At 34.6% G+C, this 15,843-nt stretch overlaps 1 protein-coding gene across 1 annotated transcript; it reads right to left on the reverse strand.

Annotated features, from left to right (window-relative positions):
• Nucleotides 1-14,136: 14,136 nt before the first annotated feature.
• Nucleotides 14,137-15,471, reverse strand: LOC150108074 (thyroid hormone receptor beta-like). Its single transcript, XM_090415928.1, has one exon. It carries the CDS (start codon nucleotides 15,469-15,471, stop codon nucleotides 14,137-14,139), a length of 1,335 nt encoding a protein of 444 aa, XP_090272054.1.
• Between the last annotated feature and the right edge of the window lie 372 nt (nucleotides 15,472-15,843).

Below are 15,843 nucleotides of genomic sequence, written 5' to 3' on the forward strand. Positions count from 1 at the left end.
GAATATCATTTGAATATTGATATCGCATGTCAATAAGTTAACCTAGAGAAAATGATGAAGTGGATCACATCTATGGCTCACTTGCAAATTCTGTACATTGTCGCTGAATTGGTACCATGTTTAATATATAATCCTCGTTTATATGGATAATTTCATGAATTATGCCAATAATCATAGCTACAATGGTTATATTTTGTTCATTGATTCCATCGATATATGGCAATCTTTTGCTTATGTATTTCTGCGTTTCACTCATTATTCCTGCTTTGATTTTTTTTTTTTTAATTTGGATATCTCATTTTGACTTAGAATATCACAGGTTTCTTCACCTCTTGCTTTTTTAATTCTTCACACTTAATCTTGGTTTAGGAAGGTGATTAAAAATATTTCTTACATCATTAATAAAGTTATAATGATATTAATGTTGTTAATCGCTAAACAGAGTAATTCTAGTTCTCTGTTTATGTAACTTTATTTTTAAATATTTGATGTTATTATTTTGTATTCATTAAAAAAAGACTAAATGAAGTCATTACGACCGCCTTTTTCATTTTCATACTTAAAATCACTACTTAAATATTTAAATATATTAATCTGTCCAGTAATTCAGTCTTCGGCCCTATCCTTTCGATGTCATTAATTTTTTATTGAAAATTTTAATTAAATATCTTTTGAAGTGTTAGGTGGTCATTAACAGCAACTAATAATTTCTTTTCTGTCATCTCTATTGTTTCCTGGTCACCTGTAGATAACAATGGATAAAGTTTATTATTCATTTTATTAAGGTGCGTGTCTGTTTTAAAATTAGTTTTTTTTTTTTTTAATCAAGGAGTGGCTTCTGGGAAAAGAAAGGTGCTTCAGGGTCCTTGCCTTAGGCTTCTGCTCTTTAAGTTAAATATTAATTACATTGCCAATGATTTGACGGAAGATATTCAGGTTTTTTATACATTGATGCTAGTAAAATGTCAACAAGATTTGAATATTTGTGAAGAACCGAACTTATGCTTCTGACTCATGTTAGGAGTTCATAGAATGTTTTTCTAAAAACATGTAGGAGAGAAGAGAAAAATTCTCAGCAATATGCAGATGAGGAAATTGAAATTTTGGAATATAATTTAAGACATGACTTATCTTCCCATGACAATAATGAAGGAAAAACTAAAGGAATGAAGACTGGGAAGGTAGTCAAGAAGACCATTCATCCAGCAATTCAAAGATGCGGGAAGGGCATCTACTCAGATAAAAACACTTGGCAGATGACAGTACAGCTTGGAGAGAGAGAGAGAGAGAAGAGAGTGTGAAAGGTGATGCTAGGCGGAAGAATTCAGAAGTACCAGAGTTTATTAACTTTTTTTTTTTATGCGAGAAATGATGTACTTATAATTGTTAGCTAATGGTATAGCTGCAGATGCAATAAAATATATAACAAGATATTTAGACATTTCCAATGGACTTTAATAAACGAGAAAAGAAATATTTCTGTCTCTTAATACAAGTAGGGTTACAGTTTCCATTTACTTTTATTTGTTCAGAAAAAATCACGGAAAATAGTCCCTAGTGGTATAAGGCTTTGGAGTGTGATAATCTGCAAAATTGTATTTATGAGGTGTTTCCAAAAATACATGTAATAACCCTATTTTATTTGAAAAAGAAATGTATTGTTTATAAGACCATATTTTATTGATTTTATCATATCAAGAAAATCTCCTTTAATCACGTTTCCTCCATTTCGCCATAAACTGTAAAACCAACCTGTCAGAAAACTCTAAAATTATGACAAATGTGTTTGTGTTAATCAAGATCCACACCACAGAACGCAAAAATGAAAATTGTCCCAATTTTATATATCGTATAACATTTAAAAATAAGAAAATCCAAGCCTTCTATCGCTTATCAGCTATTGGAATCTGTGGGTTTACTTAATGATTCAAAACCAGAAAGTCCTTCATCTACATCGGTGATCGCAAATTCAGTTGAATGCGTGTGAGCCTCAGGCTTCGGAATAAAAAGTTGCGTGGTCTACATGAGGTATATGCAACTGGGCGCAGTATAATGTGCTAATTGAACTCGTTCAATTCTTCCTTAGAGCGTTTTCAGCGAAGCATGAAAATGTTACGAATTAATCCTCATTTCCCTCGGATTGAGAGAGTGTAACAATGAAGAAACACGTGATGTGTTCTTGTTTCTGCATAAAGATTTTTCCAAGTTTTTTTTTTTTTTTTTTTTGTAGATGGTTTTGAACGTGTGTCAAACTAATGAGTTTGAAGTTTTTCCTATGGGATTCCCACAGGCTTTTCCATGCTTTGCGAACCTCAGATGAACCTTGAAATTGTTAAACCGGCGCACGTTAGTATGAGGAAATAAGTTTTAATATCTTGTACCTAAGCCTCCAATACACCATAAACATGAAGACCTGCAAAAATAAAAATTTGAAAAAATAATAATAACAAATGAAAAAAGAAAAATCAGGCTAATCCTTTGTTAGAGAGGGGGGGGGAAGAAGGATAAAAATTAGTCCACGTTCGTAACGATATTGTCACTTTTAATCTATATCCCTTTTCACTTGTAGACTTTGTTCCAAAAAAGTAAGATCTCGAAGACTTCTTCCATTCACGAAAATCCTTGAAATGTGGCTCATTTTTTTGGCGGTGGGGTGGGGAAGAAGTAGAAAGAGCAGAGAAAATGTCTAGCAACTTAGGTCAACCGTTAGTAAGAACTAGGCTATTTCTATTCCTTCTGCTTTGTGATTGGGTTTATTTTTTATTTATTATTATTATTATTATTGTAATTTTAGGAGAGAGACATCCAGAATATTTCAATTGCCAATTACTGTTAGGTAAATGGTAATTAATGATAAGACATAACGCCAGTGATTTTATACTGTACATGTCAAACAGCATGTCTTATCCAGATATTTTTCTGTTTTGTAGAAGGATAAATCCTTCCGCTTCCGAGACTGGCGGACTTCACAATTTTTACCGCAATATTTTTCTGAATATGCTTTAATAGTTCATTTATCACTATTCAAGACTTCTTCTTAAAGTACTCGCATTTTCTATGTACATAACCTGGTTTTTCCTTTCAGTCGTTTCCGAACGTAGGTGACTTTGTAGGCATTGCCCACAAAGGACTCGTAGTGAGAGTTTTCATCATTGCTTTCCCAAATCCCCCACGTATTCATGACTGTAATCCATGTGTGTTCACGGGGCCAGTTTTCCTGTTCTGGGGGAAGAAAAAACCCGAGGTTTCAGTATGTTGTTAAAATGTATAACTTCTTTTAATTCTCTTCTCTAGCTGTCTATCTGTAAGGAATATCCATAAACGACATTCATGAAGACACTCTGAAATCGTTTTTTCATGCTACAAGTCAGTAAAGGAAAATGTACATCCATGAAGGTTTGCCTTTACATTTTTAAACAAATTTAAGCTTGTTGCTTAAAACTACAGCAGTAGCAACAACAACAACACAATATTATGGCTATATTGCTTGATTGGCTTATGTATAATCATATTATTATGCATAAACAGCGGTAATTCCAAACTCATCATCTCCAGAAACTCTCGTGTGAGAACAAATCTCTCCAACACATATCACTAAAATATCATACCTCCTACTCTTAAAGCAAATAAAAACATGCCTTTCACTGAACAATGCAGGAAGTAAAAAAAAAACTCAACTATTTAGGTCTATAGTATACGATGGAACAATCGCATTAACTATACAAAAAATGGCACGTGTTACTCTTTAAAATTCACTATCTACAAGATGTATTACCTCCAAATACTAGGAAAGTCATCTGTAAATCTCTAGTAAAAGTAAAATGTACATAGACGAAATTTTTTACACACATAAAAATTGCAGCAGTAAGTCCATAGTCAGATATGGGATATTGTAAGGGATGGATTTATGGTTGTTGTGGTCCCTAAGCTATAACTTTTAAAGGATGCCCTTTATTGAGTAAATTTTATGTTATCTTTACTGAGAATATGGCCCTTGTGATGTGAGGCCTTCAGCTTGTGTCTAGTTTATGCGTAAATCCGGTCCTGCTTACTATCGTTCTGTGCAACAATTACATAAACAGACCGAATTTTCGCATAAGCTAGACAAATTGCAGCTTACGGCCTCACATCATAACAAGGAACCTGCGGAAAGCTATAAAACTTAAAAGTTTAAACGCTATAGTTTAACTTTTAAAACAGCAACCTTAAATGTGGCCATGTTTTCCCGATCATCAGTGTATGCCAACAATCGACTTCTGACTATACCAGATCTTAGCCACTACATTATCACAACAAGAGTCTACTTTTCTAGAAAGTATTAAACAATAATAACTCCCACATAACAAAAAATTATAATAATGCATGTGATAAAGCAATTCTGGAAATGTACGTGTCAAATCTATTAAACAAACTTCCAATACGATATAAAGTATCTTTCTATGCTGTCTCAAAGAGGGCTTGCGTCCCCGTGCTTAACGTATGTCAAATAATAATGCTTCATATTATAAAACTAGCCAAATGTCACAAAATATTTTGTTATAGTAATTTTACTAATAGAACAAAATAATTTGTCTTAAATTTGCTATAAAATTAAAAATGTTATCTATATGTTTTTTTTTTTCAAATTTGCTTTCATTGGAAAGCAAAACATGATTATTATAGTTATTCCAATTCTAGGTTAATGACATTTTGTCCATGTTCCGTTCATAAACCATATTTCTGTAGATTTAAAAAAAAAAAAAAAAAAACTTTGATTCTTTGATTCTCTTTATACGAAATGGTTCTTTCTTTTTCCGTCTCTATATAATTTGATCTATTTTTCACAATTTCGCTATTTTTAACTCGATTCGAGAGTTCACTGACATCAATCTGATATACAGATTGATTGATTGTGTAACTTTGTTTTGTTCAGCGAGATATTTTCCCCCCTCGTTGACAGAATGATAGCGTTCTCTGCTTTTATACCTACGGGCCTTGGTTTCAAATCCCACGGTTTGTAGGTCGGAAAACGGAGATACATTGAGATGTTCATGGATGTTAGTATGAATATCTTTAGCTGATTTTCATTGTCTCGTATGAGACTATCATCCTGCTTACTGGAAGCCTCAAGTGTCACGAAAACGTCTCGTGTTTGGTCTCTAAAACAGGTTTCAAGAAGTTCGTCTACGTACGATGTTAATGTGTATAGGTTTAAACCTTTCGTATAAGGGATTCTCATTACAAATGTATCATTCTGCAGTCAATAAGGAATCTCAACGCCTTCTGTGTGAAAAAAAAAAAAAAAGTCCAATGACTGAGGATGGGCGAGTGGAGAGATGATCTGGATGAGAGAGAGCAGTCCAGTGTCCAAAGTAGACACTCATGTTTGATCTATAGAGCTGAGTTTTCGGATTATGTAAAAAAGGAATCAAATTACAAAAAATACAATAAAAAAAGGACGATAAAAATCCTTACAGCGTCCACGGTATTGATGTACAATAGGTTTATAACTTTTATTGGGTGGGAGTCACATAAAATAAATACAACTTCGTATCTTTTTTTTTGTGAACTATATTGTAATATTCAATTTCACAGGAACTTGAATATACAAAAAGTATATTGTTAAATCTCATCATAGACAGGATCCAACACGGGTCTTTCTAACCAAAAGACTCGTTTCTGCCAACTGAGGTATACGGTGGCTCAACTAAGACTATAGAGCAAGTATATTATGTTTCTTATTGTGGTTATGTGTTCTCTGGCTGGTTTTTCTATTTTACGGGGATAAAAACCCGAATTTTTGGAAGGCAGAACCCTATCATCTCTGAATGAGACGGACTAACTATCCTTCCGTTGAAAATCCTTTATAAAGATTCCTCACATTTCAGAAGGGATTTGAACGTCGAATTTTCTAACAAGGGCAAATGTCGTGTTATACTCTTACAACTGCACTAATAGCTGTGATGACTGAACTATTTACAGCTACTAATATATATACTCGAAGCCTCGTCATGGATATTCCCTAGTGAGGATCCAACAATTATTTTGACAAAAAAATGATAGTAACATATTCTTTTGAGCTTTTTCCCATTTTCTGTTAAATAATACTCCAGTTCCTTTCTGTGAAGTATCGGAGAAGAATAATACTTGGCATTGCTTCTTTAGACTTATTACCTATGTCTTTGTTTAATTTACGCTGTCCTATAACTACTAATTGTGAAAACCAGATATAGACAGTGTTTAAAGCGGGTTGATTTACATTCAAAATCAGTATTCAGCACTTGTTCGATAAGCATTATAATTATAGCATCAAAATGGTAATCAATTCTACGAGAGACAATCGCTGGTAACACTTTGACAGGGTTAGACAAAAGCAAAACAATTGTATTCATTAACAACCTATTTACACCTCTGGGAAAAGGGGTAGCTAAACGCGGAGAAGAATGGATGTGTTTATGTCTCAGTTTAATACAATTATCATCATAATCCTTAAGTGATAAGGCGTTTTTTGCGAGATTTTTTAAATCCTTCTCTTTTCTATTACAGTGGCCATTACAGAGCGTTCTCAACATGTCACAATTATAATTTTTTAAAAATTGCATAAATGAATAAAATTATATAAATAAATCTGCTAACATTAGCCTTTAATTTTCCAAAAGGAGTAGGCTAAGTCAGGTAGTCTTAACTAACTTTTGAAAACTAAGGCAGCAAATCATAGATAGCTGGCCGAAGAGTGTTATTATTATTCTTACATTAACTCTCCTCGAGTTAGAAATCCATCCAGAGAGAGAGAGAGAGAGAGAGAGAGAGGTTTATATCATTAATAATGATTATTAATAAGGTAAAGTGTACGGCAGACAACCACAGCCATCTCGTGGCTCCTAACTCACCACTATATATTACTGACTGTAGTGTGAGCCCTGCTGTCAATTGTACTGTGTTTAGTTGTGTAATTAAAAATCCGAGTTTACCGGAGAAAACCTCTGCTTGCCAGTGACCGAGATTGACTAACTCCGGAATAAGTTGAAGAAAGGCTTAGAATTGACTTTCTTCGGATGACCTAGCGCTATGGATACAGCCATAAATCTATTTACTTAGCAACTGATAATCCTCAATCATTTGTTGGTTCATATGGAGCAGTTTTTGCAGTTCCTTCGTGATCATTTTAAAATATGAATAGCTGTATTTATAGCGTTAACAATTCGATTTTTTTTTTAAGAAAACACGTGAACAAAATTTCAAATCTTGATTTGAAATAAAAATTTTGACTTAAAAAAAAAATAGGAAGTATTATTTCCATATATTTTCCTCGGTCATAAATCACTTGAAAGCTCTTTCTCCTTCTACCCTAAAGTTAACCTTCGGCAATTGGCGATATACGCCAGGAATAAGTAACCTCCGAAACATATTACGATTAATTTCCACCTGAAAATAAAATTGGAAATTTGCTTTCTTGGCAACGAGACCTTTTTGATCTCAATGTTAACTCTTATTATGCAACCTTTACCTGCGCAAAGTTCTTGGTAATGGATAAAAAATTGAGTCTCCATGTGAACCCTAATGACCTCTCCATTATCAGAAATGATGCCCGGAACTATTTCCTACGTTTCTCCTCCATTAGTGCACGTGATATTAGAAGATAATTCTAGACATCCAAAAATCGAATGATCTGTCGCTCTTATCTCTTGATTCTCCGTCGAAAAATCTTTTATTACTTGTGGCCAGAAGCGATAATAAAGCAGAGTTGTGCGCCCCTCCAAAATCACCGTATTTTATATCCGATACACGTAAGTACCGAGGATCTTCATCGCCATATAGCTTCGGGGAGGACACAGCTGGGGAACATCTTATGAAAAGGTATTTTATAAGCAAGAAATCTCCCCCGCTGGTGCCACGGGAGGCGCCAGGCGACCAACATATTATTAAATTGTAAATGACAGTAAGACTTGCTCGCGTTTGTGCTAAAAGATATTCATAGCAAAGGCAAAATTGCTCAACCCCTGCAGATATATCCGGCATTGTGACTATTGGGAAATAGACACCGTAACATCCGTATGATAAAGATTGGAGTGTGAATTGGTAAGCAAAATAGGAATTAATTTTATATCTTAGGGTTCGTGATAAAAATTAACAAAAATATAAACATAAAAAGAAAGAAATAAAATAAGAAATGGAAATAAAAATCAGCAGCACTTGAGGTGTCTACAAACTGCAATTGGCTTTCATTAATCGATCGAAGATACTTCTAATAGATATTATGGAACGTTCGTTACCATAATACATTACAAATACAACAGACCCAAGCCATCGGCGACAACGCCGATGCAAAAAATTAGCGTCAGCTGGTGGATATCTCTTCTATATGTGTATAATAATGCTTCCAATGTTTTCAAGTATAAATAGCAGGTTTCAAATGCAAATTTGAAAATACTAGGATTGAGTATTTCGTGGAAATATTCTAGTTCCGTTTTTATATCTCAACACCAATATTTAGTTTCGCGTATACTCCAAACGATTATTTTGGACTCGAGATTATGTTGAAGGATCTAATTACGAGATTATTTATTTTTTTATTATTATTTTTTCTGTCCACGCTGTAGAACTTGTTTTTGTATAAGACGACAGCTTTTAATTAAAATAAACGATAATCTTCGCCACGGTGAAAAATAATCAGTTTAATCTTCTATTTATCCGTTCAGGGTGAAAGGTTGACGGATTACCGTCTGGCAATGATAACGAGAAAGTCACAATGTAGTTCATTCGGGTTCGATAGAGGACCAGGTTGGATGTCACATTTTAGACATCCAACCTGGCATAATCGCGATTTCTGCATGTTTCTGTAAAGTATGCGGGCCCCAGGGGCGATCACGTGTCAAGATCAAACGGGAGATTCTAGAAGCATGCCGTACGAGCTTGTCTTTAAAATTTCCAAAATACATTTATTTCTATTTTTAGCAGCAATAATTGTTACGGATATTTAGTGATGTTGATTAAGGAGATTTCGAGGTCCAAGTTCTCATGGGTGATGAGTGCATCTTTGGTGAAGACTTTCAAAGAGGTTTTATGTGATCTGGAAGAGGCCTAACGTGAAGAAGTCAGCATAATAATAATAATAAATCAACAGATGTTAGATAGGGATTTGAAAAAAAAATTAACTAGGTTAATATACTTTATTTTCAATCTGAAAAAATTTCACAAGTTTTCCGACACGGAGCTTACACCATTTTTTTTTTTTTTTTTTTGTGACACTTGACATCACTGTGAATTTATTCTCTCCGCACGGCACGGAGTTACACCATTTCTTGGCTGTCCTTTATACTATACGTATAATCCGCAAGGATTTCATGGATGAGTGGCAGTCAACAAACCAATAATCTCGAAGATATGCTAATTCAATTACTATGGCGTCTTGCGGTAGACCCTAAGTATGGAAAAGTGGCATCTTTTTTTTTTTTTTTTTTTTTAATTCAATTATTTTAAATTGGCACCTTTTGAATTTCACGTCCGAAGAAAGTCCATAGTGAATACTAGCTCAGAAGATACTTAAGAAAAACATTACTTCTAATATGTGATAGTGATATACCTGGGGGGGGGGGATTCTCTATTCCTCCCGTAGCGTTCAAATAGACTGCTGTAAGAAAAAACAGCGACCAGAATTTCGGATATACTCCTGATATAACATCGAAATATAAATTTCCTAAACAAATACAGGAACTCGTGAACAGATAATCAAACATTTCCCTATTCTTTCTGTTCGTTTCTCATTACAGATAATAATCATGCGGCTTGATTTGTCCTTGTAATGTATTCAACACTTAATGGTTAAATTTAATGAATTATTTTTTATCATATTAAAACCCAACCGGTGAAACCTGCTTTATGGTCGATTCTCCGCGTTTTAATCAGCTTTTGTTATCTTTACGGCCTACTAACACCCAAATACTAAATATGTATGGATATAATAAAGAACATACAAGGTTGAGCTATCCGCTTTATAAATGTTGTACCTGCCACGAGCTCACGTGATTATAATCAAAGCATCCGCCTGCCGTATTTCAGTTTATCAGCACCAAACGAAGTATTGCACGTTGCTGCTGTCACTCTATTGGAAATTATTGAAAATTAATCGTTGGATAGATTTATAGTTGCTTTTCGGTTGGTAAAATAGTGTGTGTGATGTTCTTTGATATCGTAACCGTTCATCATTTGGACTAGTATTTGTAAGAAGATAAACATCTCACGTCTCTCTCTCTCTCTCTCTCTCTCTCTCTCTCTATTTCTTTCGTACACACACACACACACACACGCAAAAAAAAGATTTAATAGTTTTCCTCGTAATGTTGTCGAACCCATATACTGTCTGCATAGCCCTTAGGCCTAATACGCCTAACTTACAATAAGATCAGCTAAAGTTAGCCATGCTGTAACCAGTAAATTGTTGTTTAAATTCCGGGAAAAGACTTTATCTCTTTGTAAACAGGATGTACAGCGTTAAAAATAAAATTTTAAAATCTATATTAGGTACGGAACGTTTATAGTTTAAAGGGCAATTATCATAATGATATTCGTGCCTTAGTTTTCCTAAAAATAATAAATGTAGGAAAGAGTTAAAAAATGTTATGGTCTAAAATGACTGCGAAATATTTTGGGAAATGTTCAATATCTACCTCGTAAAATAGCCCCTGCAAAACTCATTAAACTTTATGTGCATAAATTCTTATAACTTCCGGTAACATGCATAAAAAATTAGTTCCGTGTTTGAATGCAGATTAAAAACACTCTTTAACTTGAAACCATGGTATTAATCAAATATGGGGGAACAAGGTAATTTTAAGAAAAAAAATAATAAAAATAAAACAAAGAAGGCTAATCTGGTAACGTAATGGAACACGTACTGTTGCAATGTTAGAACTGCTGGGATATTTGTAAATTATGTTGGCTGGTTCAGAGTTCAATGCGACATTTTTTACTTGATTAAAATATAAGGTTAATGGTAACGAAGGTATGCAGTCAACAATTTTGAAGAGATAAATAGCGTCATTATAATATTGTGAATCTGGGATTGAACAAGAAACAACAAGGCTTGGAAGGACTTCATTAAAATTTGAATGCTAAGGCATGTTTAAAAGATGAACACAAAAAATAAACTAAAAATCTTTTAGCACAGGCTAACCAATCTGTCAGTGCACACAGTTAAAAAAAACTAAAAATGGATTTTATGCGTGTGTGGACTTGGATTTCGAAGCGAAGTGATCTCCCAAAAGTAGTCCTCTTTTTAAAGGGTCTGTGCTCAACTTTAGTTCCTTTACATTAGTTATGGATAAGATGCTGTGTTAAAGCAGATCATTATATTTCGTGGTAGGAGAGGGGGGAGGGAAACTGATATATGCTTTTAACTAAATAATGTGGTTTCTTATAAGTGTAATTTTAATAATAATAAAGCAGATAATTCTATTCCCACAGTCTTCTATGTGTGTGTGTGTGTGTGTGTGTGTGTGTGTGTGTGTGTTCTCTGGCCAGTTTGTATATTTTCTCAGAGAAAAACTGCTGCCTGGTATGAAACTGGCTAACACACAACTTTAATTGAAATGTCTACAAATGTCCCCGTGTCCTAGATCGAATGCGAATTCAGATCTTTCGAACCGTAGTGCATCATAAGCTACGGAAGCTCTTCTGTTTTTAAACTATATTTTAAATTTCATTAATTCCTATTCCAGATGTTTTCACTCCTTTTCCTAATCTAAATTTTATAAATAATTGTAAATGTAATAAAAATTATTTGATTTTCATTTCTCTTCAAAATTCTGTTCTAACCTCTCTAAATTCTTAATGGTAATTACCCAACCCAGAATTCTGTCTTATTTTAAATTCTATTCTGTTGTCCAAATTCCAGTCTCTTTTTACTTTGCATTCGAAGAATTATACGGAATCTTGAGATCATTTTCTGTCTTCTATTTGCATGCAAATGAAAACCTTTATACGTTTTTAGTAAGGACCAACTGCTGTTTGTAAGGAAACCATCAAAACAGACCGGGATATTGTGCAGCTGATGGAAAATATAGGTTGTGTATGGAAAAGTACATAGCAGCCCATCTTCTTTCAATCTCTCTCTTCTCTCCACACTCCCTCGAACTAATGACCCTAAAGAAAATTTTACTCATACGTCTCAAGTGACATCTACAGTTTCGCCCTACAACACAGCCGCATTTTCGAGTGAGAATAAAGAACGCCTCCTAGTAGGGGGTTTACGGAATTCTTCTGCAGGTTCCGGGTGGTAAGAAAGGTCATAGGTAAGCTATGGTCGCTAGATGTGTGGGTGGAAAGAGGCATAACGAGTAATGTGTTGGAGGCGCGTGACTGCGTACAACTTAGCATATGTTATTTCCTTAAGTCTCAACTCTGTATCGACGTAGCTTCTCTCGCTGCTAATTTGTAGCCATTCTGTCTAGCAAAGAACTGGTTTCGCCAGCCGTCTTAATGGGAATATGACACAATCCTAGAGCAGTTCATTTGCTATGCATTAATTATCTTACAACTATAGCACTATCCCCTTTATATGGCATACAGACAAGGAAAAGTCTGCAATCGATTAAGGTGCAAAGGTATTTACTTAATGATAAGAACCATAAAAACTTGTCAGAATGATAAAAACACCAAACTACTTGAACAATAATAGAGTGAATAAAAAATGTGTGTGTGTATACGAGCTTTAATCATACTTTGGGGAAATCAATATGTCTGGGGATGTGCACTGCATTGACAAATAATTCATGAAATTGGAATTCCTTGTCATTATTACACAACATTTATTTATGTTAAGGTGGCTCTGCAAGATGTGTATAACGTTTCTTCGATTGTCTATCTGTATGGTCATGTAGATATGACGTAGAAATACTGGTCTGATAGATTGATTTGAAATTTGGTATTTAATTACCGATAATTATCAAGCCAATTTAATTTTGGTTTATGTAGGGCAATTTAAAGTCGAGTGGGTTGGCCGAGTGGTTAGCTTATCCGTTTTCCAGGACTTCACTGCCAAAACCCCGTATGGTATGAGAGTGACCACACGGCGTCAAATGCGATTTTTTTTTAAAATTTAATTTAAAGTCTGAAAGGTGTATATACATATCACAAAGCTACTCTTAACTGTTACCTGATTTTTTTTAAATAAAAGGGACGCAATTGTAATTCATTGACATAATAATCCTTTTTTACTTGTGAGCGTTTTCTTTGCAATACAAAGTACCTGTTTATAACGACAAAACAGTATCCACACAGCCTTAAAAGGAGTGCAATGCTGAGCAACCCTCACATTTGAAACGATCAGATATTTAATATGAAGACTGTATAGCTAATTTATTGGACCTAACTCTTACCATTTAGAAGGATTTCTTGAACAAATAGATGAATTACATGTCCAAGTGATTTGTAATTATATAACATCATCCAGTACAATAAATTATATTGTACAAGAGATAAATCCTGTAATAATCTCATGTAATACCAATGACTTCTCGATTGTAATATAGTTGCAATTATTACTTTAATTAGCATAATTATAATTTATAAAGTTATATAACCATCTTGTTCTTCATATACGCATTGTATTTTTTTTTTTTTTTTTTTTGCATACAATGTATTGCTTGTTGCAATCCAGTTACAATTAATTCGTTAAAAGGACTACTTTGTAATGTGGCACCTCTTGGATGAAGACAAACCATTGAAGTATACATAAAATAATACTTTATACAACATAATTTTAATGGCTTTACAAAAGTAAGCAACTTTATATGTCATTCTAAATAAATTACTGTGTTTGTGAGTTGCTAATATCACAGAATGTATACTGGCGTTCACAGTTCCATTGTTTCAACCTCCACGAGTTTCCATGGTAACAAAATGGGTTGCTTTATGTACACAGTAAGCTATTGTCGTTATGAATTGCTAAATATCGTATGAATTAGCCCATTTCTAGCACGTATTTGAGGTCCATTAAAATAAAGGAGTTTTTCCCCCATAGAAATATCATATATAAATAGATTTTTTCTTCATTTGTAAAAGCATTGAAAAATTGACATAACTGGGTTCTTTACAAAACATATAATGCCAACCCTGATCCTTTTTGTATTCAAAATAAGTGAATAAAATCCGTTCATATCAAGTTGTCCTATAGGCTATCGATCTTTCTGAGCCCTCACTAGAACACGATTCTTCTCCCAACGAACATGGAGAAGATGGAAAAATATCACGAAATACATCGTGCCTGAGCGTCCAACAACGATATCCGCTAGGTGATGCTGATTGCTCTTCGAACGATGGACTAACTGATTGTCCAGATACTATCAAATTCGATTCGATCTGCAGAGATGAGAGTCTGTGTTGAATTTCTTCAAGTTCTTCTTTAGCTAAACGAAGATGGTAATCAGTATGGGCATCGGCTAGTTCCCGTAGATTTGGTAACGTTAAAAGAAGCTTCGGATATAAGACAGCAGTATGTTTCTCTCCAAACCTCCACATCATATAATTCTTCATCAAAAGATAATATTTCTCTTGTTCCACGGTCACAACGTGAACATCTCGTAAACCACATCTTTCGGGCGAAAGCAAAACAATGACTAGCAATAGCATGGCCGTAGCTTCATCGGGATTTAACTCTTTCATTCCAGAAATAAACCGCATGTGTTTTTCGAACAATTCTGGAGATACCAAACTTTCCACTTCTTGAGTTGTGATTAGTGGAGCGTCACTATACAGAATTTTGTTCCTATCCGGCCAGCAACTGTTTCGCTCATCATAAACGTAGGCTCCTCGAATAAAGCAAAGTTCCAGAACGCCCGTTCGTAGAAGAATTTCTTGATCCCTCTGAGACAACTTGGTGAAGGAATCTAGTTGTTGGGCAAAGTACGCGAACTGTTTGATCACTATAAAGAACATGTCAATGATTTCGGTTCTTGAACGCCCATAAGGAAACTGCTTATCACTTAAATGGAAATTCCTGTAACTGACGTCGTAAGCATTCACCAAGACTTCAATGCAATGAATGTTTTCATCAGAAAGATACTTCCCAAGATCTGCAAAATCAGGTTCGTAGTCTAATACTATAGTCCTTCGGACTCTCGTTTCCACGAGCACCCTCTGTTGGCGTTTATCTAAACGATTCTTTAAAAGTTCCATTCTCTCCTCTTCTGTCATCACCCAGTTCTTTTCCATTCCTATGGAGAGGCATTTTTGAAAACGGCAGTGCTGACAACACTTCCGAGAATTGATGGTGATTTCACATTTTCCTTGATAGGCACAATGAAAGTTCCTGTAAGCTTCGCTTTGTACCGAACGACGAAAAAAGGCCTTGCAACTGTCGCAGGAAATTCCGCCAAAGTGATAGCTTTTAGCACGGTCTCCGCAAACGCCACAGATCTTGTGGGGTTTGGGTGATCTTCGGGAGACGAAATAATCGGATGATCCTTCGCCGCGTCCATTTGACGGCAGGCTCATGCCTAGGGGAGGAAAAAACGGACTTGTTAAAATTGTATACATGATTTGCTTTATTGAAATTTTATGCAAAATATGAATATTGTCAATAAATAAATAACTGATAACAAAACTGCAGTTAAATCCGCAAGGCCTCTGAAGCCTTTTAGGACTCACCCTCACCCACATAAGGGATGGAGACAATTTGAAACCAACTCTTTCTGGACATCTGTTCTTATGATTAATCAGAATCATAAGAACAGATTAATCCTAAATGGGGGATGAGGAAGAGGTTATTGTAAGGAAGTCAGATATAACAAAATGATTTTTTAATTCTTTCTTTTTTTTTTTTTTAACTGGTCTTTCGGCAGTAGGTGATTGAGAGAATGAAAGATT

Source organism: Typopeltis vanoorti, chromosome 3 (assembly GCF_054136105.1).
Source record: "Typopeltis vanoorti isolate ZY-2024b chromosome 3, IOZ_Tvanoo_1.0, whole genome shotgun sequence".
NCBI lineage: Eukaryota > Metazoa > Arthropoda > Arachnida > Uropygi > Thelyphonidae > Typopeltis > Typopeltis vanoorti.